This window comes from Panthera tigris, chromosome B2, assembly GCF_018350195.1.
Source record: "Panthera tigris isolate Pti1 chromosome B2, P.tigris_Pti1_mat1.1, whole genome shotgun sequence".
Taxonomy (NCBI): Eukaryota; Metazoa; Chordata; class Mammalia; order Carnivora; family Felidae; genus Panthera; species Panthera tigris.
This window is the reverse complement of record NC_056664.1, coordinates 55,590,254-55,615,276: the sequence shown is the minus strand read 5'-3', so window position 1 is coordinate 55,615,276 and position 25,023 is coordinate 55,590,254. Positions and strand designations below refer to the sequence as shown.

The following is a 25,023-nucleotide window of genomic DNA, read 5'->3' as shown; positions in this document are numbered from 1 at the left end:
AAAAAAAGTTCATTTTGAGAAAAAAATAACCTTTCATTTTCAATTTTGTGAATGTTGAAAGCTTCCTTAAATACAGAACCCAGAGGTCATTCTATTAGTTTATAAGGAAACATTAAAGAATATAGAACTGACAACATAAGATTCTGCTTTAAAATAGCAGTCTTGAAAGCATCAAAGATTCAGGCATATGGGTCTATTTGTCTCTTTTGTTGATTTTTTAAAATGATTATAAGAAGGATAAGTGCAGACACAGAAAGTGTTTTTCATTTCCCTTAAGCTCATTTCTCCTTGCTGTGTTTGGATGTTTGCATATTGAAATTTTCTCAGAACTATCAAAGATTATTATGTCATTAGTAGTATCTTCATTTTATTTCTGGATACTCCCAAAAAAGTCAGTTTATTGACTTTATTGAAAATGCCCTCCAAGTTCCCAACCCGTTTCATTCACTAGAAAGCAAAATCACTCAAAATCACGAGAAAATCAAAGATACGTTATACAGTGAGACAGAAAAGATGAAGAGAGAGTGGATGGCAGATTCAAAAAATATATTATTTTTGCTATCAAAATGAAATCATTTATAAAATCTAAATCCTTTGGCTTTGTCTCCCTCTTTCCTTAAGTTTGAACTGAAAAAGAAAACACATCAAAAAAGTTTTGGTAGCTGAGTATTTCATATGTATCTTTCAGCAGTGCTGCAGTGTCCAATATGGTACCAAGTAGCCACATATGGCCACTTATTTTTAAAATTAAAATTAAATAAAACTAAAAATTCAGTTCTTAAGTCACCCTAGCCACATTTATGTACTCAACAACTACATCTGACTATGACCGCCATATTGGACAGCACAATTCTTAGGAGGCTACTACTTGTATCACAGAAATACCTACTGGAGAGCACTGCACTTATATAAAGTCTCCCCGTATGAAATATAACAGGCATTTTAACATAAGCCAATGCAATGATAAATTTGGAAAGAAATTAATCACCACAGAGTAAATGAATAGTTAATAAAATAATATAGCAATCTGAATGATCTTTTGATACCAAATTGAGTTTCTATATGACAAACTGATATTTTTAGCCCATATAGCTAACATTTGTGAGTTATAGTAGAACATGTAAAGATGTTTAATAAAGCAGAATGCTCTATACCATGGTTTATAAAATTTTTTAGATTGACTTTTTTAAAGAAATCTCATGTAAAACTTAAAACACAGCCAGTCTGGTTACAGTGAAGACAGAGGGCCCCTGCCTGCTCAGTCTTTCAGGCTGAGGGTTTCCAAGATACTTCTGAATCACAAGCCCCAAGAAGAACCTGAGTTCCCTTTAAAAAAGAAAAAAAAAAAAGTAAACTCTGACCAGAGTAGGTGAGAGAAATTTTAAAAGTAGAATGTTAAAGGTACACCTGGGTGGCTCAGTCCATTAAGCATCTGACTTCTGCTCAAGTCATGATCTTGCAGTTTGTGAGTTCAAGCCCCGTGTTGGGCTCTGTGCTGACAGCTTAGAGCCTGGAGCCTGCTTCGGATTTTCTGTCTCCCTTTCTTTCTGCCTCTCCTTTGTTTGTGTTCTCTCTCTCTCTCAAAAATAAATAAACATTAAATAAAAAGTAAAATATTAAAGATCAGGACTAAACCTACTTCAGCAGTGAGACTCCTCCCTACTCAGTGTCAATATACTTTATTATTAACTTAGTTAATTTGAATGTTTACCTCTTCTCCATGAAAATAAGCACTGCTGAAACAAAATATCCCAGAAAAATAAAATTGGTAATGCTCTCATGACTTAGAACAAGATCAAGCTTTAGAAGACAATTCATGTTTTTCATTCAAAGTATCATAAGGTTAAGGATGAATAGAAGGGCATTGTTATATCTTGATATATTTCTAATCATAGGAATCTGTAAATATCAGAAATGCCTTCCCCTTTGGATAATACAGGAATTTTTGTTACACATAGTACCATATAACTGAAAAAAGTCACCATAAAAATGAAGATTACTTAACTGGCTTATATGAAATCATTATTTCATTTTGATTTGCATTTGCCTGATGAATAATTTATTAGAAAGTGATTATTGTATAAAACAAAATATCAAAATTGCTTTATTTATGAATGTAAATAATAGATTCTTAAATTGTTTTTTAATTGAAAAAAAATGTTACTAAAGATCATAGCTCAAATAGTTTTGGGGAAGAAATACTGAAAAATATTAAACAGATACATCGTGCCATCATACTCTTGTTTTGCAAGCCATTAAAATCCCTGTTTCCACAACCAACATCTTATTGCCAAGAAGTATGACAGGAGTCAATATGGTGTGTTAACTTTAAGGATTCTATTTTGTTTTGTTTTCTAATTTATTCCCTGCTATACACAGATTGAATCAAATCATTTGCATCAGATTCCTTACAACGACTTTTTTAGTTTCTTATAGCCTAAAACAGCAGCAACCTCAAGGCCCTTTATGTATTATTGCAGGTAAAAAGACCTTTAAAAAAAGAAATTCTAAAAAAAACAAAAAACAAACAAACAAACAAAAACCACTCCCCTTGTGTGGCCAGCTCACTGAATTCCTATGATTAGAAATATATTAAGATATGACAGTGCCCTTCTATTCATCTTTAACCTTTTGGTACTTAATGAATGAAAAAGATGAATTGTTTTCTAAAACTTGATCTTGTTCTTAGTCATGACAGTGTTTATCTTTTTTTCTGTTGAGTGAATTAGAAGGACTTAGACACTTATAACACTGATTTAAAGCATTTGCTTTGGATTGTATTCTGAAGTAGGACTGATGCTTATGGTGCAAAGTACATAAAGCATTAATTAGCACATTTAAAATGAATCCATTAGCGAACTAGCACTCATTAGTATATTACTTTAAACTTCCAATTTCGATAGTCATTGTTCTATTCATTAACTAGATTGAACATACCGCTGTCTGATTCCTAAAGTGTTAAAAGGGGTACCTGGGTGGCTCAGTCAGTTGAGCATCCAATTCTTGATTTTGGCTCAGGTCTTGATCCCAGGGTCATGGGATCAAGCCCCACATCAAGCTCCACACTGAGTGTGGAGCCTGCTTGAGATTGTCTCTATCCCTCTCTCTCTCCCTCTGCCCCTCTCCTCTGCTCACACACACTCTCTTTCTAAAATAAAATAATTTAAAATAAAATAAAAATAAAAGGCATTTATAAAATAAAAAGTAGGAGAATCCTACTAATAAATGAATCTTCTCAAAAAACGTAAAGTTAACAACTTTTCATGGCATAACTAATGGAAAACAACTAAAATATTACAGGATGTCTAACTTAAATTAAACCATGGAAGAATTTTTTAAATAGCTACTACTTCTGTCTGTCCTCACCAAACACCAGGTATTACTATTTTTATTAATCTAGAGCTTGTGATGTACTTTGGTTTATTATATACTTTTTTACCAGAAAACTTAAAAATGTGTTCATGTATCAGAATCACCTACTTGGAAACTTAAACCACATTTAATAGTATTGATCACCAAAAATATAGATAGATAGCTTTGAAACTTGTAAAATCTTGGAAATTAATTTTCAGTCATTCTTTCCAATAAAGAGAAGCTAATTTGAAACCAGGATGGTAGAAAATGTTAATATTCAGAAGAAGCAGGGAGTCTCACTAAAAATGTGTATCTATGTTTTAGGAGCAATGTTTATTGCTAGTAATAGAAAACAGTTGTTTTAACCATTCCCCTTGGTTAAAACACTATAGAAGTCTAGGAAGCAAAAGAAGTTCAGAATAAAAAAAAGGAGAAAGCACCTTCAATTTTTCCGAAGAGATAAAATTAAAGGCACTCACTATGAGCTGCTAACCTAGCCTGTAGATATTCAATAAACAAGGAAACAATATAATCATCTATCTATCTTTCCTCAATATCAAACATTACTTTTAAAGGACTCCTAGATTTCATGCATTTTGCTTATCTCTTCTTGGGAGAAGGAATCTACTGTGGACCCTGACTGCCTTTGCACTTTCTGCCTGGGCATGCCAAGAATACAAGGCCCTATTATCCATGCTGTTTTTCAGGGCTTTGTTTTGAACAAGAAACACTGAGGGATGAGGTAACACCCCCCACAGACAAAGAGCAGGTTTGCTTCTGCTTAGTTTAAGATCCCTGCAACTCGCTACTCCGCCCCTGTAATGCAGCCCAATGACTGTCAAGAATCCAGCTTGGCTCCACCTGCACTGCCCCCCTGGGTGGTGGGACGCATGAATTACAGGCACAATCCAATATGAAGCTCTGGCTATTACTCTACTGTGAGTAATGAAGTCCCTAGTTGCCTCATGTTTTCTGCCAGCATCCATGAAACAGTAATAGGTTAGCTTATTAACTTAAAAGTAGATCAAAATCTCAAACCCTGCAGGGTTATTGACATTTAAAGATATAACACTGTTTTTAAAATATATAATAAAAAATTATCAACCCAGCATGTTTTGAAATTATTTCCTCATGTGTTTTTTTTTTGAAAGATTTTATTTTTAAGTAATGTCTACACCCAGTGTGGGCCTCTAACTCAAAACCCCGAGATCAAGAGTCACATGTCTACTGACTGAGCCAGCCAGGCTCCCCTCCCCATATGTTTTTAACTGCTAAAACCTCAAACTATATTTTCATTATTATTTAAAACTTGCATACTCATAATGATTTTAAAATAGTCATGAGAATTATATTTTTCCATTAACGATATTAGGCTTTTAGTAAAATAAATAGACATTAAGCACTAGACAGTGTCAGACTAGGTTTGAATTCTAGCCGGGCCATTTGCTGATGGGCTGTGACCTCATGAAATTACTTGTTTCCTAATCTGTAAAATGGATGTGTAAAGGTACAGAACATACTTTATAGGGTTGATGTAGGTTTTTAAGGAAGTTCTGTGTGTATAAGCACTTCATGTACTGGTACTTAAGGGTCTTCTCATACATGCTGGTTGTATACAAATCCAAATGCTGTTCACGTGAATGTGATATTATCAATTTTATCTTGAAATGTACATAACCTCCAGATGTACCTACTGAAGTTTGTTATTTGATTTTACTGGGCTTATCTAAATCAGAATTAGCCTCCCCAGAGATTAATTTTGTAGTGTAGATATGCATGTGCATATAGCTGTCAGAGATGGTCTTACAGATCTTTGGGAGCTTTTAATTTCCAAAGATTTCAGATACATGCAATTTCTAACCTTCATACTGAGTGTACATATATATGGAAAACTGATTAATAGCCACAATCTACATAGGAAATGAAGGTATTATAGAGTAGCTCTTATTAGGGACTTATTCACTGATTTCCATAGAAAACTTTCCAAAAATTCAAGGTTTTGTCTCACTGCAGAACTAGACTGTTAGGTGTGGTGACTCCCCACCGATTATGTGGACCCTTATGCTGTAGGATGGTTTTGAAGAGATAATGACTTCCCACGGTGAGTGAGTGAGCTGACCTACTGCATCAGTAACAAAAGCTACACGTTGGGGGGTATCCATTGCCATGCTGCTCCAAACCAACCAGCAATCTCTAATAGGCAGCCATTCTTTCAGTGGGAAAAAAGAAATGGAAGATACTATTAAAATCCTTTCTGTATTGTAAGAAATCCATCTATACAGCACCAAACAGGAAATGCATGATTTAAAAAAAAAAAAAAAGCAGTAGGGAGATATTCACATAAAAATAAAACTTTTAAGAAAAGAAACATGAGAAATTATAAATAATCCATAATTTAGGAGATACTTGTCATAAGCATTGATCATTACATCCTGTGGGAATACTACCTATTAAGACATTGGGATTCTGTGTTTAGTTTTTGTTTTAATAATATTTCATGATATGTTTTTTTAATTTGTATAATTATAAAGAAGTGTTATTATAGTAACAAAAGATCATATATGAAGTGGACATTCTATGCATTTTATGATTTAACTCACTAAGTTAAAGAAGGAACATATAAGAATTAACCACACTTCATAAAGAAAGTTAAATGTCAAGTTCCTATCTGACCTGTTAATTATATTCAATAACATTAAAGGGCAGCATTTGCAAATTGCTTCTGTGCCTAGTATTTTATTGTTTGGTGACAAAATTATGATCTTGACCCTAATAATTAAATTACTTAATTCTAACATATTTATTGGTTCTTGATTGCATGCTTGTCTTTATTCTCTTTTTCTCTCAATTGTATTAGAAAATTCAATGTTATTTCCTTTTATTTTCTTTTAATATCCACTGACCTTTTACAGAAAATAAAATCTGAAATGAGAATAATAGCAAATGCTAAATCTGTCACTAATGCTTGTTAAATTTAAAAGTCTTCAAAGAAAGTGGGGGTATATAACAGAGTGAAGATGACATTTCATATCATTTAAATTTCCAAATGATTTTCTTCTGGAAATCACAATAATTTACTAGCATCATAAGACATTTTTGCTTCTCTTTATTTGATAAAAAATGTTTGTTTTTATAGTTTCTATATTAGTATTAGGTTGAACTATAGAAAATTGCCAATATTTGACATTTTTGACCTACAAACATGGCAATTTCATATGATCCAACTTAATTTCCAGATAAGTAAATTCATTACAATAATCATTAACCACACTGTCAGTAACAGAATTTAATATTTTGGAAACAAATTTATGCATGCCTAAACTATGTTCTGAGATGGTCTCAACTATTTTTGAATGATGAGTCCCTTTTTGAGTTATAAGAAATCTTCAGAAATTCCATAAATGAGTGCTGATTAGAAAAATCTCTATATATAGAGGAAACTCAATATATAATCTATTTATGTTTCCCTTATTGTCAAAATGTTTTGGTTTGGTGTCTGTGGGGGCAGTAATGTGCACACAGGGACAGCCAGAGATTCTCATAGGTACAGGTCAATGTTAAGAAAACACATCGGCGTGGGCATCTTTTACAACAGGATTTTCAACAAATAACATCTTTCTATTAAATCAAGACTGATCTTCTTTTTAGTGTGGGTTCTTCTTGTAGAAAACATGATTATATTTATTATACTGGGTGTTTTGCCTTCATTTCCTAGTGACATGAAGACCAATTAAAGAGAGGAGTGGGGCTTATAACACCCTGTTCATGTAGAACATGAAGTAGCCTAAGCTTTTCATCTCAGTAGATACTCTGGTGGTTGTTATTTCAATGGTCATCTATCTGTTGATGACTTCCAGAGCTCTATTTGTAGTCCAGACTACCTAAGCCTAAACCCCCTAGGTCCACCTACCTGAAACCAACTCTCATGACATCAAGGTCATCTGCAGCTTTTCTAACTGCCTACCAGAGGAACATTTAATCACCTTTGGAAGGAAATACCGTCAGCCAAAGCTTTCTCAAGTTTCCGTACACAGTATTGAGGAGAGTTCACTGAAAGATTACAAGACCTTGTTAAAAACAGTATCAATTCAATACAAACCAAGAGGAAAAAATAAAGGCACTGATGATTCAAATGTTGGAGTTGTCATCCAGGGGATTTTCAGTAACTATGATTAACATATTCAAGAAAATAGAGGGGTAAAATGGAGCCTAGTCCCAAAAGACTTGGCATTTTTAAGAGTCAAAAAAGTAAGTTACAAAATGCAGATGTATATTTTGTCATTCCACTGCTTGAAACCTTTCCATGGCTTCCTTCTCTACAGGATACAAATAAACTCCTTACCATATCATAGGAAGTATTTCAAACTTTACTCCTTCTATTTCTTTAACCAGACTTGCCTACCATTTCATAGATATTTTCTGCTTTAGTTAGATCCAACTACTAGCAGTTCACCAAACAGTACTTTCTTTTATGGTGTCATGCATTCACGCCTGAGGTTCTTGGAAACTGGAATGCTCTCATACTACTTGCTGGTCCACCTAGGAATAATTTATTTATCCACAAATAACCATCTCAAATACCTTTCCTGAGAAATTCTTTCATTCCTTCCATTGTAGTTCCATAGCACTCATTACATACTCTATTAAACACTTTTCCATTTCAAAAATTTCAATTTTTTTTATACATTTGTTGGTCTCCTAAAGTAGGCCACGAGCAGTGGCATGCTACAACTGACTTGTGCCAGCTCACAAGACCCTTTGTAAAATTTTTAGGGACTTTGTGAATTGGTTGTTAAGCAGAGCTATTATTAAAAATTAAATTAGGGGTGCCTGGGTGGCTCAGTTGGTTAAGCGTACAACTTTGGCTCAGGTCATGATCTCACAGTTCGTGGGTTCCAGCCCTGCATTGGGCTCTGTGCTGAAAGCTTGGAGCCTGGAGCCTGATTCTGATTCTGTGTCTCCCTCTCTCTCTGCCCCTCCTCTGCTCATGCTCTCTCTCTCTCTGTCTCAAAAAATAAAGAAACATTAAAAAAATTATTAAAAACAGAGATAGTTAATATTTTCATCAATATGTGATTACTTTGTTACAATCTATGCTCTAGATTATTTATGTCTGTTGTTTTTGTATGGTGGAAATAATATATAATAGTGTATTACTGTTTATCTCTTCCCAAATTTGTTGTTTTTCATGCTGATAGCTTGACATCACTCATAAGTATTTATACCGTAGTACCAGTAAATCCTAAAAGCCAGGACTTGATCTTTTATTATGTTGATTATTTGGATTTAAGAAACTATGGAGAAAAAATGAATAATACAGATTTAACTTAAAATTGTGTTATGGTGGATGCCTGGGTGGCTCAGTTGGGTTAAGCTTCTGACTCTTGATTTCTTTTTCTTTTTTTTTTTTTCAACATATGAAATTTATTGTCAAATTGGACTCTTGATTTCAATTCAGGTCATGGTCTCACAGTTCTTGAGTTCAAGCCATAAGTCAGACTCAGTGCTAACAGCACAGAGCCTGATTGGGATTCTCTCTCCCTCTTTCTCTGCCCCTCTTCAGCATGTGCGTGCAAGTGTGTATGTATGTGTGCACACAATCTCTCTCGGAAAAAAAAAAAAAAAAACTTAAAAAAATAAACTAAAATTTGTTATGCCTATAGCCTTTACATTGTGACCAAAACACAAAATTGAGGAAATGTTCTTCTAGTATATGAAAACCATGGTCCAATTTAGAACAGAGCTGCTCACATAACTGACAAATAAGTAAAGTTCTGACATACATAGTTGAGGTTTTCCTTTCATTTTACTTGCCAACATTAATGAAAATTTCAAATGACATTTATGTCAGAATTATAATGTTCATGGATATAGAGGAGTCTTACTTGCTGAATAAGACAGTAACATGTAGGAGACACCATTCCAATGTCTTCTCCCTTCCATCATTTCTGTTGAAAAATTCTGCTTTGTCTCTATTTGTTGCACTCTAGGGATAATGTACCAGTTTTTCCTGGTGCTTTTAAAATTTCAATTTTCAGCAGTTTTATTAGGATGTTCCCAGGTGTATTTTCTTTGTATTTATGCTAATTAATGTTCATAGAGTATCTTGAAAAAAGAAGTAATCACGTTTTATCTATGTTGTGATTTATTGTGGTATCACTGCAATAGCAGAATTATAAAACTTATTTTACAAGAGATAGCATGTCACACTGAAGTTGTATGTGTATAAAACTTAAATTATATATTTTATCTATAAGTTCTGTGCTATAAATTTTAATATAAAATATATAATCTTAGAGTATAAATGTAATTTATACATATTTATAAATTTGATTTTTATTTGTAAAATGTGTGCTTATGTCAGTAAAATTTACAGTGAAATTATGTACATACACACACACACCACACACATAAACACATACATGCAATTTTTTGAAGAGCCATTTGGTAATCATTTATCAGAACACCACAGGCTGAGAGCTCTCAAAGACAGGAATTAGGTCTTGTTTTTCTATCTTTATTGCCTGGATAATAAATTCAGTAGCTGATACAAAGTCTGGTGAATTACTATTATTTTAAGCTTATATAGAGAGCTAATACTATTTAGATTTGAAAACCCAAAATTGGTGCAGAAATCATAGTTCAAGATGGAGTGTTCAAATCAAATTGAAAAATTAGTAACATAATAAGGCAGAGAAGTATATTTTTCAAAGCAAATTTGAAAAGGGCTGGCTTTGTACAGCTATGTATTTATAGTAATACACATCTGTCCTGTATGCTGCTTTAGCCAGTACTCATAGAGTGTATGTATAATGAGACCTATAATTCATAAGAAACTATGAAGAAATCATCATCTCCTCATAGCACTCAGGCCTTCCTGTCAGGCTACACTTCACATTGTAACTTAAGCAAATAGTAGAGGACATGGTGAGGATCTGGAAAACAGTCAAGACTGCATTTTCTAAGGATCTGCTTTTATTTGGTTCAAAGAACAGAAAACTAAAGAACTTATAATTTCACAAATAGGAAGGAATTCAAGATAGAAGAGATATTCTTCATGACCATGTTCCAGAAAAAAATGAATCTTTTTTCTTTGGGCATTTTGGTTTTTTGTGAGAGATAAAGAAAATAAAGTTAAAACCTTTTTTAATGTTTATTTATTTTTTGAGAGAGAGCATGAGCATGAGCAGGGGAGGGAAGAGAGAGGAGGAGACACAGAATCCAAAGCAGGTTCCAGGCTCTGATCTGTCAGCACAGAGCCTGATGTGGGGCTCAAACTCATGAACCAACCGTGAGATCATGACCTGAGCTGAAGTCATGCTCAGTCAGTTGACTGAGCTACCCAGGTGCCCCCAAAGTTAAAACTTTTAATTTCAGGAAGTGTTTTTGCTTTTACTGGGACACCAGTAGGAAATGTAGGAAATGCTACTCTGACACCCTGATAACTTAAGTAGCATCTGCAAGAGTCTTAATTTTTTAGTAGAAATGTGTGAATAGGCTGAGACATAAGATAGCAATTTCTTCAAAGGAAACAGCAGAAACAGTAGGGCAAAAATGGGAAAAATGTTTTTGATTTCTTAGTTGAATATTCATATTTAATTTGAATCTCTTGCGGATACCAACTGACTTTTTAGGGTGCATGTCTGTTTTACTGATTTATCTCAGAACATTACCAGCATGATCCATAATTTTACTTGTCCTAAGAAAATTACATAAATACTTATATCAAGTGTTAGAAAACAAAAATAGACTATATACAAGTATCCACATTTACTTTCTCTTTTACAGTAAGGAGAATTATTTGGGGACTACTGTACCATATATTTTATGAAATTGTGGGTTGCCAGGAAAGATCTCTATATATTCTATGGATTTTCTGTGTAAGACTTAAAAAAATAAAGAAAAGTGTAAGTGAGGAGGGAAAATGTATTAGTCTTCCACAAACTAAATGGTAAAGCTATTCTTCATAAACAGAGATAATACTACTGTGTAATCATTTAAAATATTTCTCTTTTAGTGGTGATAGATTTGAGTCAATCCGTATCTACTCTGTATGAGAATACTCTCCTTTGTGCTAATTTAACAGTTCAATACATATTTATTGAGCAAATACTCTATGGAATAAACTATGCTAAGCACGATAAGGTATCTAAAAAAGTGATTAAATTATGATAGAATCCATGCTTTTCAGGAGCTTCAATTCTAAAAAAAATAAAATAAAATTGTAAAAATAAATATACAGTATATATTTAGTACTGTACATATGATATATCCTAAGTACAGATGAGATAAAAACAACAGGCTATTAGAATTCAGAGAATACAGGCCTCTGGGTGGCTCGGTTATGCGTCCAACTTCAGCTTAGGTCAAGATTTCACGGTTTGTGGGTTCAGGCCCCGCGTTGGCTCTGTGTTGACAGTTCAGAGCCTGAAGTCTGCTTTGGATTCTGTGTCTCTCTCTGTCCCTCCTCTCTGTCTCTCTCTCTCTCAAAATAAATAAATAAACATAAAAAATAGAATTCAGAGAATAGAGCGTTACCATAAGCTTGAAAGAAGCAGGAAAATTTTCCCAAAGATCATATAATAACTTTTAGACATCAGTAGCATTTCAACAGATAGAAACAAGAAAAGCAGAAGAAGTTTAGGGGTTAGAAACTCTGAAGACATGTACTTTCCCCCTCCTTGGCTCTTCTAGTTTGGGACACAAACACAACAACAAAATGGAACTAAACAAAACAAAACTCGCTTGTTTGCTTGTTCCTCATGGAAGTCAGAGCTCATGAGTCCTGAGTAACAAAGGAGGGTGAATGAAGCCATATTTTTATAATCTTGATGGAGAACAATAGCATGGATGCTTGAAAAGATGGTGCAGTCCCTGAAACACCTGTGGCAAATTCAATTAATCCCCTAGTTACTGACCTCATGATCCCCAAGACAGAAAGCTCAATTATCTGTTGCAGCTATGGGAAATCCCAGCTATGATGTTAACTGTTGCTCCACCCAAGGGGAGATGAAGCCTTGAATTGAGAATAAGGATGCCTAAACGTCACCTGAGAACACAGGAACCTCATGTCCACACTCTAATGGTTGTTAATGTGTGTGTATACATGCATGTGTGTTGGTGGGGTATGGCTGTGTAAACAAAACTATATATTTTATAGGATGGTTGGAAGATTAATTTATAGAATTCTCGTATTAAGTAAAAAAAAAAAAAAAAAGAATAAGAGATATTACATAAGACACAAAGGTAAAATTAAAGCACCAATGCAGAAGATCCAATATCTCACTAGTAAGAGTACTAGAAAGAGAGAACAAAAGTACAATGGTATTTGCCAGAACTGGAGAATATAAGCTCCCAGAATTGAAAGAGCTCATTGAGTACCCAGCATACTGAATGAAAAGAGATACACACATACAGGCACAGCATTATAAAATTTCAGAATGCTAGAGGTAAACTTTGTAAAAGCATCCATAAAGGAAAGAAAAAAAGTGAAATGAAATAAAATAAAACTAGGTCACATACAAGTAGCAGGAATTCTCAGCACCAATATGTAGTGATGAAAACACTGAATCAAAACTCTCAAAAATTCTGATTGAAAATCATTTTTCAGTCTAAACTTCTACACTCAGTTACCTGATCCAGTGTGGGATTAGAATTTAAAAATCTATAACCAGATAAATGTCCAGTATGCCAACAATATCACATATGTAGTATCCTTTCCAAAATACTGAAGCAAAATGTAATTATGAGAATAATCAAACAAGTTCAGAATGTGAGACAGTCTACAAACAATTGGTCTAGACAACTCAAAAAGGCAGTGTAATGGAAACCAATAAAAGCCTGGAGTAGTTTGATAGGGATTGCATTAAATGTGTAGATTGCTTTGGGTAGTATAGACATTTGAACAATATTTGGTCTTCCAACACATGAACATGGAATGACTTGCCATTTCTTTGTGTCATGTTCAATTTATTTCATCAGTGTTTTATAGTTTTCAGAATACAAGTCTTTCACCTCTTTGGTTAGATTTGTTCCTAGGTATAGTATTGGTTTTTTGTGCAATTGTAAATGGAACTGATTCCTTAATTTCTTTCTGCTGCTTCATCATCATCGGTGCACAGAAATGCAACTGGTTTCTGTATGTCAATTTGGTATCCTGCAACTTTACAGCATCTTTCACAGTGCTAGAAGAAACAATCCTAAAATTTGTATGAAACCACAAAAGACGCCGAATACCCAAAGCAATCTTGACATAGAAGAGCAAAGCTGGAGGCATCACAATTCTGGACTTCTGTAGTGATCAAAACAGTATGGTACTGGCATAAAAACACACACATTGATAAAGTAGGACAGAACAGAAAACCCAGAAATGAACTCACAACCATATGACCAATTAATCTGCAACCAAGCAGAAAAGACTATCCCACAGGAAAAAGACAGTCTCTTCAACAAATGGTGTGAAAACTGGAAGGCAGCACCACTTCCTTATATCATACACAAAAATAACTTCAAAATGGATTAAAGATCTAAATGTGAGACATTAGGAAGTCTAGTTAAAATCCTAGAGGAGAGCACAGGCAGTAACCTCTTTGACACTGGCCATAGCAACTTCTTTCTTAGATATGTCTCCTAAAGCATGGGAAAAAAAGCAAAAATAACCTATTGGGTTTACATCAAGATCAAAAGCTTCTTGCACAGTGAAGGAAACAATCAACAAAACTAAAAGGCAACCTACAGAATGGGAGAAGGTATTTGCAAATGACCTATCAGATAAAGGGTTAGTATCCAAACTCTATAAAGAACTTCTCAAACTTAACCCCCATAAAATAAATAGGCAGAAATGGGCAGAAGACATGAATAGACATTTTTCCAAGGAAGACCTCCAGACAGCTAACAGACACATGAAAAGATGCTCAACATCACTCATTGTCAGGAAGTACAAATCAAAATCACCATGAATATCACCTCACACCTGTCAGAATGGCTAAAATTAACAACACAGGAAACAACAGGTGTTGGCAAGGATGCAGGAAAGGAGAACTCTCTTACACTGTTGGTGGGAATGCAAACTGGTACAACCACTCTGGAGAACAGTATAGAGGTTCCTCAAAAAGTTAAGAATAGAAAACAACCCTATGATCCAGCAATCACAGTACTAGGTATTTATCAAAGGATACAAAAATACTAATTAGAAGGGATACATTCAGCCTGATATTTATAACACCATTGTGTACAGCCATTATGTACCATTATGGAATCAGCCTAAGTTCCATCAACTGATGAATGGATAAATAACAGATATATATATAATGGTGTGTGTGTGTGTGTATATATATATATATATATATACACATATATATATAACATATATATATATATAATATACATAACATATATATTATATATATAATATATATATAACAGATATATATATTATATATATATAACAGATATATATATATATAATATATATATTATATATATATATATATAATCTATAATCTATATAGAGAGAGGGGGGGATATTACTCAGCCATAAAAAAGGATGAAATCCTGCCATTTGCAATGACATGGATGGAGCTACAGAGGATTTTGCTAAGTGAAATAAGTCAGAGAAAGACAAATACTATGATTTCACTCATATGTTGAATTTAAGAAACAAAACAAACCAGCAAAGGGGGGGGGGGAAGAGAGGGAGGCAAACCAGGGAGAAAACAAAGAGAGGTAGGCAAACCAAGAAACAAACAGACTGTTAATTCACCCCTGAGGTTGGGGTGGGGGGGTAGATGTGTAAATTAGGTGACGAGGATTAAGGAGGGTACTTGTAATGAGCACTGGGTGTTGTATGGAAGTATTGATTCACTATATTGTACACCTGAAACTAATATTACACTGTATGTTAACTAACTGGAATTTAAATAAAAACTTAACAAAAAACCTGGAGGACTACATTAGTTCTAAAAATACTAAGCAGACATAATAACCAAATGCAATTCACAAATCTTGATTGGATTCTGATTTTTAAAAGGTAGCTGTAAAAGATGTTTTTGACGATAGCAGAATTTTGACTATGGACTACACAGTAAATGATATTTGGGGATTATTAGGAGTGTTTTTGGTGGGAGTAATACCATTGTATTTATGTAGGAGAATATCCTTATACTCAGGAGATCCAAGCTGAAGTATTTAGGGATGAGATATCAGATATCCAGAATGGATAGAGAGAAAGAGAGAGAAAGAATAAGTATCACTTTCCAATATACCACTTAGTAAAAGTTACTGAAAGAGATATTTCAGGAAGAAAAGAGAACTAGTGAAAATAGAATTTGGTAAAAGATTTCATATACAAACAGTGGTGGTGGGGTGGGGGGGTGGTCCTTAGGAAAACCACTCTGCTCTCAGTCCAGACCAAAGTGCAATAAGTTGGCCCTGTGAGAGAGACTCTCCAGGTAACACAAAACAAAATGATAGATTATCTGGTATTGTTGAATATTTTAAAATATGATTGCTAGTTTGATAGAACTGTTGGGAAAATTAAAAACAAGTAATTTGAATTATATAGAAAATCAAGAAAATAATAAAATGAATGAGGAATTATTAACATTAGGAAAAACAAAAAGTATGTGAGAATAAAAAAATAAGTGTGTTAATCTATTTGGAATCTTAGTGAATAATATTTATTGTTATTTAATGATAATGTAGATATTGACTAACAAAAGTTATGATGAAAACTATGTTAATGTGTAGGGAAAATATGGGGAAGAGTCTATAACAGCACTAAATCCTTTACAACCTGAAGGGCTAGCCAATAGGAAATAATCAAAATTCATAAATCAAGGAATGTTAATTTAACCATATTACTTAATAACACAAAAATTAATACTAAAATAATAGATGAAAAAACCTTAAAGAGAACCAGGGGTTAGAGAGGGACAAGGAAGTGCTGTTTTTTGGCCATAAACCCTTTAGTATTATTTTTAAATAATCTTATACGTTAAAATTAACTTCCAAATATTTAATTTTTTAATTCAATATGAATCTAATTAGAATATTCAAAGATCTAATGGAGAAACTATTGCATACTGCAGAGCAAAAATATGATGAGATGGAAACCATAAGTGGAAAAATAAAAGAAATTGAAGTCAGACTCCGAAAACCCCATTTATAAATAATAGCATTATATAAACGGTAAACCAGATGGAGAAGTCATAATATTTTTAAAACTTTCTTAAATTCATGAAAATTATTAGTTTTCAGATTAAATGGGATCAATGATCTTAGTCAAGATTGAAGTAGAAACTTTCATATCCACACATTTTTTAAGTTTCTGAACACAATAGAGAGATTTATAATCCTCCAGACTGAAATGAAGTTATGAACTTGTGGGATGGGTTGGAAATGCATTCCAGGGAAAGAGACACACCAGCAAAGGTCCAGAAGCAGAAAAACTAGAGGTTTTTTCAGAAGTAGGGAATAGTCCAGGTGGATGGCTAGGGTTTCGAATAAAGTCAGTGACTACAAAGGGAAATAAAACTAAATCTCTCACTAAGTGATCGGATAACTGCTAGCTTGCTTTCACATTCTGCAATGACAAGTCTGCCTTAGCTTTGATACCATTTTAGTTAGATAATAAGACTCACCACCAACATCATTTTGTTTATGAGACTTAAAAAGTATAGAATGCACAGCAAAATAAATGGTCTTTCTTTTTTTTTCTCTTCCCTTCCTTCCTTCCCTCTGTCCTCCCTCTCTCCTTCCATCGCTTTCTTTCTTCCTTCTCTTCCTTCTCATCTTCCTTTCTTCCCTTCCTTTTCCATCTTCGTTCCTTTTTCTTCCCCCTCCCTTTATTCTTTTTGTTTGTTTTGCAATGATGACTATCATTTTCTCACTGCAAGTTGATCACAATTTAAGGATCCCGTTTTTATAGGGTAAGAAAAAAAAACTCCCGGTGGGGCTGTAAAAAATAAAACTAGCATTATGTTAGCACACTATCTACCTATAATATTTTCAAAAGAAAATTTATTTTTCATTCTTTATATTTTCTTCAGTAGTACTGATCAAAATTCTGGATAAATCCTAGAGTAGGTATTGCTACTTCAATGATGTGCTGAATTTAATTATTAGACATTATTCTGATCCATGAAATATTATTCAAGGGTATGAAAAAATTGTTCATCTAGTAAAATCTGATGCAGAGTAACTAAGCAAACATAAAAACTAAATTAAGGTCACATTATATAAAATCTCATTAAGCAAAAACAGACCAAAGTTAATCAAGTTGATTGCTAATAGGTCTCTCTACCATTTTCTGCCTCAGGGGTATGATGATGGCTACGGGGGTGAATATGATGACCAGACCTATGAGACTTATGATAACAGCTATGCCACCCAAACGCAAAGGTAAGGCATTTGCTGTCTAAAGCATCCTTGTCAGGATTATTTCTAATCCTGCTATTTTGTTTCTTGTATCAGAGTACCAGTTATATTATGTGAGAGTTTCTAGCAGTGGTTTTTCTCCATCGTCTCTCTAAATTACTAAATTGCTTACTAGACTGAGGTAAAAGAAAATAATCTAGCAATTGTTAATAATGGTAGTGTGTTGGGAAGCCTTGGTGGCTCAGTCAGTTCAGCGACGGACTCTTGATTTAAGCTCCAGATATGATCTCAGGGTTTCTGAGATCGAGCCTGCTAGGGATTCTCCCTCTCCCTCTGTCTGCTCCTCCCCAACTCATTTGCATGTGTGCGTCCTCTCTGTCTCTCAAAAAAATTTTAAAAATAATAGTAGTGTGCTATTTTAAGACTAGGTGATTATCATAACCACTAAACTCATTAAATAACTTTTATGTAACAAAATACTGTTTGAGAAATTATTTTAGTAAATTCATAATTAACACAACAATGAAACACAAAGCACTTGCTCAATGGAGCTTTTTCCTCCTAAATGCAATTTTTAAAAAATACTTATGTATTTATTTGAAGGAGAGAGAGCATGCATGCCAGCAGGGGAGGGGCAGAGAGACAGAGGGAGAGAGAGAATCCCAAGCAGGCTCTGTGCAATTAAAGCAGAGCCAGATGTGGGGCTTGATCTCAAGAACTGTAAGATCATGAACTGAGCTTACATGAACTTTGAAATCAAGAGTCAGATGTTTAACCAGCTGAGCCACCAGTCACCCCTGTAATTTTTATTTGTAAAACAAAAGATACAGGAATGCTTTTAGTGCTCTGAAAAGGGAAAATTTGTAAAACATCTTATGGAATGAATAATTTCTTTCCTATTTTGATGGATCTTTAAATCATTATTGACTATATCTCTTTAGATTGATTAAATTTGAAATATCAATGAATTTTTACTTCTTTAAAGTCATTTTTTTGAGGTAGTATTTACATACATTAAACTTTGCCCATTTAGGGTACAGAGTTTGTATGAGTTTGGCAAATGCAAACTATCAAGTGACCAACATCAAACTTAAGTTATAGGGCAATTTAGTCATCCCCAAATGTTTTTTTATGGCTCTGTACAGCCAACTTTTCCTAGGCCCTGGAAACCACAATCAGTTTTTTGCCATTACACTTTTGACTTCTCTAGAATGTCACTTAAGTAGAAGTGATACAATATGTAGGCTTTGAGTCTGGCTTCTTTACTTAGCATGATGTACTTGATATTTATTTTATGTTTTTATGTGTATCAAATTTCTCTTCCTTTTCATTACTATGTAGTGCTTTATTGTTAGGATGTGCTATAGTTACTTCATTCATGGGTTGAAGGACATATAGGTCGTTTCTGTTTTACTTTTTTTTTTCAATTATGTAAAAAAAATTGGCATTAACAAATTCATTCTTAGAAAAATCAATCTTCTAAATATTTTTCTGAAAAAAAAAGTTACAATTATCATGGGAAAGTAGGAGGAGTCCATATGACAGTTAAGTAATTCTTCACTACCTATAATTGATGGAAACCAATAAATTAATTGTTGCAAAATCATAGCATTGTCCATTTATTGATAAACTTTACTGGGACTCACAGAGATCTGGATGCTTCATTAAGTAATATTTGGAGGGGGGGTGACAAAGAAAGAAACAACTTTAAGGTCATTATGGAGTGGAGGAAATCTACATGTACTGCATAAGGTGCATTTTGTATGGTCTGAAGGACAACATAGTGAAAGGCATGAAGGGAAATTCTACTTAGAATATTGTGGGCAATTAGGAAAAAGATGAGTGTGAACTGATACTTTTAAAGCTAAGCATAACATATCATTATAGAAATGACCATCTTCAATTTTGAGTAATTGGTTAATTCAAAGTATGTGAAATACAAGGGCTATCATGAGCTAAGGGTTTATATTATGGGTGATATCTTAATTGTCCCAATTGCATATTGAAACACAGCACAATTATTTAGGATGGGGGAAAGTTTTGCATCATGTTACAGACACTGAATATTGTATGCAAACTGGCTGTATATTTATATAGCATCTGCTAATATTTTCAGTCAAATTATTAGCTCATTCTTGTATATTAGTGCATAAAAATGGTGGTAATAAAGTTCTATAGCTTGTTTCAGAAATGATTTAGTAGAAAAAATAATTACCACTCACTAAAAACACAACTAGAACAGAGTAAAATAATTTCTTGATTTAGCTCTATAGAGCTACATTCAGCTGATAGAGATTTTGAAATAATTTTCTGAAAGCAAGAGACTTTCTGCATCTTTCTCTGGTGAGACTTAAATGGGCTTAACTGACCCTAAGACACAAGGAAGAAGAAAATTTGGGGATTAGAATAACTTATTTTTGAACACTTAAAAAGTGAATGTTAGAAGAATTGAACTAAGTATGCATAAAAAGTAATAGAATAATTTCAGAAAAAAATTTCTCTTAATGAAGTATAATTTATATGTAAAAATATATTTTCTATGCACTTCTGCTATCTTCTTTTTTTCCCTTTCCTATCTATTCCACTTCCTATGGCTAAATTCATCCCATCCTCATGGGCGCTGCTCAAAGCCAACTCTTCCAAAAATGTTTTTCTTAATCCTTTATTTGGGAATAGCCTGGTTTTGCTTTATCAGCACCATACATTTATTTCTCTATGGCACTTTCTCTCTCTGTCTTACATTTTACTCATCACTTTTACTACTTTCCTAGAATCTTTGTCTCATACCTTCATGTCCCTCACAGTATCTAGTGTTGAGTCTTTCATAGGGTATTATTGAATAGATGATTGTTGAATACATGAATGTCAGACCTAATGCCTACCTACACTGTGAAGATACAAAATAAGAGCCTCTTGGGGTGCCTGGGTGACCCCATCACTTAAGTGTCTTGGTTTCGGCTCAGGTCGTAATCATATGGCTTGTGGGTTTAAGCCCCACATCAAGCTCCACACTCTCAGCACGGAGCCTACTTGGGATTCTCTCCCTCCCTTTTTCTCTCTGTCCCTATCTCTCTATCTCAAAATATAGAAATAAACTTAAAAAAATAGAGCCTCTCCCCTCAAAGGAGAATACAACATGCAAGATTCTATGTAATACATTTATTGACAAAATATTTATATATTTCTGAGATATCTTAGTGTTTAACCAGAAGTGATAAAGAAAACAGGTCATGAACTTAATTAAAATGATACTAATATTCTATGATACAATAATTATAAAATATCTATTTTGGTCAAAACATATCCTCGATATTGGTAGAGTATCTGGCACACTAGAGGTTCTCAGTAGAGATTTAATAAATGAACAAAAAATAAATGAATGCATTAATGAATGAATGAAATTAACAATGTCATTTCAGAAAACTCTGTGAAGAATTTTTAAATATAGTACCAATTTGTAATTGAAATGGATAAACACTGAGAAAATTCATGACATACTCTATTAAATTCCTATATTTAGATTATTATCAATCCAACTATGCCAGCAGAAGGTAATATTAGCAGTTTAGTTAGATAAGAACTTATTAAATGATTATATGTGTCAGAGAGTATACTCGCCATGCAGTGACAACACTTATTTTTTGAAATTTTTAATTATATTTTAATATTTGCCCCTAACAATTTGTTTGAAGAGTCATTTGTGAGCTGTGTATATATTAAAATAACTATATTATAAGTGAAACAACTATAGAGTAACCAAGTATTAGAACTTATAAGTGAGAGAAAGTTTCTTTTTATAAGAATCAGTATAGAACTATTTCTCTTTAAAGTGGTGGCTCTTTAATTGGACTTTTAAAATTATGATTTGGATTTATGGAGGGAAATGGAGAAAGTTTCTAAAGTTGACTAAAGAGAAATATATGAGCATAAAACATCTCCATCATTTATAAACAATGTGAATATTATTTTGGCACTGTCATGGCCAAAATTAGAAGAAATTCCAATTTAGAATCTGAAAGCAAAATAGCGAATTATGTGTGACTTAGCAGAATTGATATAAAAAATAAAAATCTTTACAGAAAGTGGTCTTTAAATGACTAGTCGGCACAGGTGAATACAGAATTTGTAGAAATTATAGAGTAGAATCTGGCAGGTACCTAAATGGAGTAATTATATCATCTTCAATAGAGAGTCTAAGGGAAGTTCACAAGGTAACACACTAGAAAGGTTCACCTGGAGTTCAGAAGCTATAACAACTTTAATTAATCCCCAGTTGTCTTGTAAGGTGTCGTTAGTTCTGGAAATTTTCAAATGGATCAGAAAAGGGACTTCTCTGAAGATTCCTTAGGAGGCAGCTCAACATAAATGACATATTAAGAACTGGTAAAGAGGACGATGATATCACGGGTCTTGGACCATCTTTTTCTCTTGCTCTGTGTCTATGAGAATAAAAACTTAAAAAAATATGGATTGATGAGTTTATTATGCAAGCATCAACTTGCAGTATTAGTATTGCAGTTTCCAGGGGAACTCAATTATTGAAGTCTTTGGATTAAGACAAGTTACATCCTGTGATTAACAACTTTAATTGGACTAAATATTAAATTCTGTCCATGTTCTCAAGCCCCATTTTTTATGTACTCCTCAAAGTCATTAACGTTTTCAGAGATCAATCTTCTGAAATTATGTAAATTCATAAGGTTTTACCAACCAATTGACTTTTCTCAATGCCCAAATTTTCAGCAAGAATCTATACCAAACCAAAGCCATAGATGTAGGAAAAAAAATTTATTGGCATGCACTTAAGCTCAAATAGTAATATTGCAAATGAAAATCAAAAGACCAATTTTGATCATGGATTCTAAGGGCAATTTAATTTGGGTGTGAAATGTTAAGAAACTATAATTTTCCAGTGTAAATCTTTTTTTTTAAGATAGTTGAGCTCTTTTTTTATTGTTTCATTTCTACATTTAATTCTGAATTAAAAAAATTGTTTATTTGTTTTGGTTTAGTATTTATAAGTCCTTCTGTAGTGATAGCAATATAGTTCGTTTTCCTTGAATATTACATCTACCCTTTGCACCTGGGACGGAACTATATATTTTCTTTACAGGTTCTTAAACCCTAATTGGAATATTTCCCTTTATTCTATTTTTTTAAGTTAAATTCAATTTAGTTAACATATAGTGTAGTATTGGTTTCAGGAGTAGAATTTAGTAATTCATCACTTACACACAACACCCAGTGCTCATCCCAACAAGTGCCCTCTTTAATGTACATCACCCATGTAGCCCATCCCCCCACCCACTTCCTCTCCAGCAACCCTCAGTTTGTTCTCTGTATTTAAGAGTCTCTTATGGCTTGCCCCCCTCTCTGTTTTTATCTTATTTTATTTTCCCTTCCCTTCCCCTATGTTCATCTGTTTTGTTTCTTAAATTCCACATGAGTGAAATCAAATTGTCTTTCTCTGATTCACTTTTGCTTAGTATAATACGCTTTAGTTCCATCCACATTGTTGCAAATGTCAAGATTTCATTCTTTTCGATTGCTGAGTAGTATTGCATTGTATATATACACAACACATCTTCTGTATCCATTCATCCATCGATGGACATTTGGGCTCTTTCCATATTTTAGCTATTGTTGATAGTGCTGCTATAAACATTGGGGTACATGTGTCCCTTCAAAACAGCATACCTGTGTCCCTTGGATAAATACCTAGTAGTGCAATTGCTGGGTCATAGGGTAGTTCTATTTTTAATTTTTTGAGGAACCTCCATACTGTTTTCCAGAGTGGCTGCACCAGTTTGCATTCCCACCAGCAATGCAAAAGAGATCCTCTTTCTCTGCATCCTCGCCAACATCTGTTATTGCCTGAGTTGTTAATGTTAGCCATTCTGACAGGTGTGAGGTAGTATCTCATTGTGGTTTTGATTTGTATTTCCCTGATGGTGAGTGATGTTGAGTATCTTTTCGTGCGTCTGTTAGCCATCTGGATGTCTTCTTTGGAAAAGTGTCTATTTGCATCTTCTGCCCATTTCTTCACTGGATTCTTTGTTTTTTGGGTGTTCAGTTTGATAAGTTCTTCATAGATTTGGGATACTAACCCTTTATCCTATATGTCATTTGCCAATATCTTTGCCCATTCTGTCAGTTGCCTTTTAGCCAGTTGCCGTCAGCCAAGGTCAAAGAGGTTGCTACAGTTTTCTTCACTAGGATTTTGATGGTTTCCTGTCTTACATTTCCTGTCTTTCATCCATGTTGAATTTATTTTTGTGTATGGTGTAAGAAAGTGGTCCAAGTTCATTCTTCTGCATGCCACTGTCCAGTTTTCCCAACACCATTTGCTGCAGAGACTGTCTTTTTTCCTTTGTAAATCTTTAACTTCAGATTTGTATAATAGGCAAAATATCAAAATGGAAGACTTTGCTTTCCTTAATTCATGAATCAGGTGAGGAATTCACTAGGAAAAGGATCTTATTTTCTGTAAATTCCAAGTGACTGTGCTAGGAGAGCAAATATACATCTCTTTCTAATATTTAAGTTCTCAAAGTTTTCTAGAATGAAGACCCTTTTTTGAATACCTGTATTGGTCAGGGTCCACACAGTAGGGGGGGAAATTACTCTTAAATTAGGATAATTTGAGAAAAGTTTAATGAGAGAACTATTTTCACAAGCAGAGTATAGGGAAACCACAAGAGACAATACGATGCCCTGGCACTAGTATCCTTGGGGCAAGGTGTTTGTCACCAAAATTTGTTTTGAGAGGAAACAGAGAATACTATTTGGAGAGGCCTCCTGACAGGAACTCAGACTTCTGATTCAGAATGGTAGCTCTGGTCATCCCACAAAGAGAAAAGTTCAGGGAGTTAACGCCCTGACCTCACTTTCCTCCCTCCTTCCAGTCTCCTACTCTTGGTCTTATTGGTTGAATACATTAGGAGGCAGAAGACAAGAAATCTAGTATATGGAGTTGCTGTTAGTCATCCCCAGAGTACAGAGCAAGCTGGAGAGAAGAATGGAAGTGGGTAGGCAAAGGGAAGAGAGCCAGCACAGCATACGAAAATTGTATCATACACTCAACAACTAATAATTGTACATATTAATGTCAGTTGCTTGAAGATGTAAATAATGACTTGAATCATTATGGAAACAGTAATGCTTTTAAATGAATTCATATTTTATTAATGAGAAAGCATCTACATACTTAAAAAAAGTCAGAATACACAGTGACCGTACAAATGTACATTTGGTGAACCAATGGGTTCTTGGACTCCTTCGCATAATTTCTTG

The 25,023-nt window shown here is 33.8% G+C and overlaps 1 protein-coding gene across 2 annotated transcripts in view; it reads left to right on the top strand.

The window, feature by feature from the left end:
• KHDRBS2 (KH RNA binding domain containing, signal transduction associated 2) overlaps positions 1-25,023 on the top strand; it is a 590,557-nt gene that overhangs the window by 529,239 nt on the left and 36,295 nt on the right. For both annotated transcript variants that reach the window (XM_042985303.1, XM_042985304.1), the window contains one exon: positions 17,672-17,754. In XM_042985303.1, the coding sequence (XP_042841237.1) occupies positions 17,672-17,754 (83 nt within the window). The remainder of the gene's footprint in view (positions 1-17,671; positions 17,755-25,023) is intronic.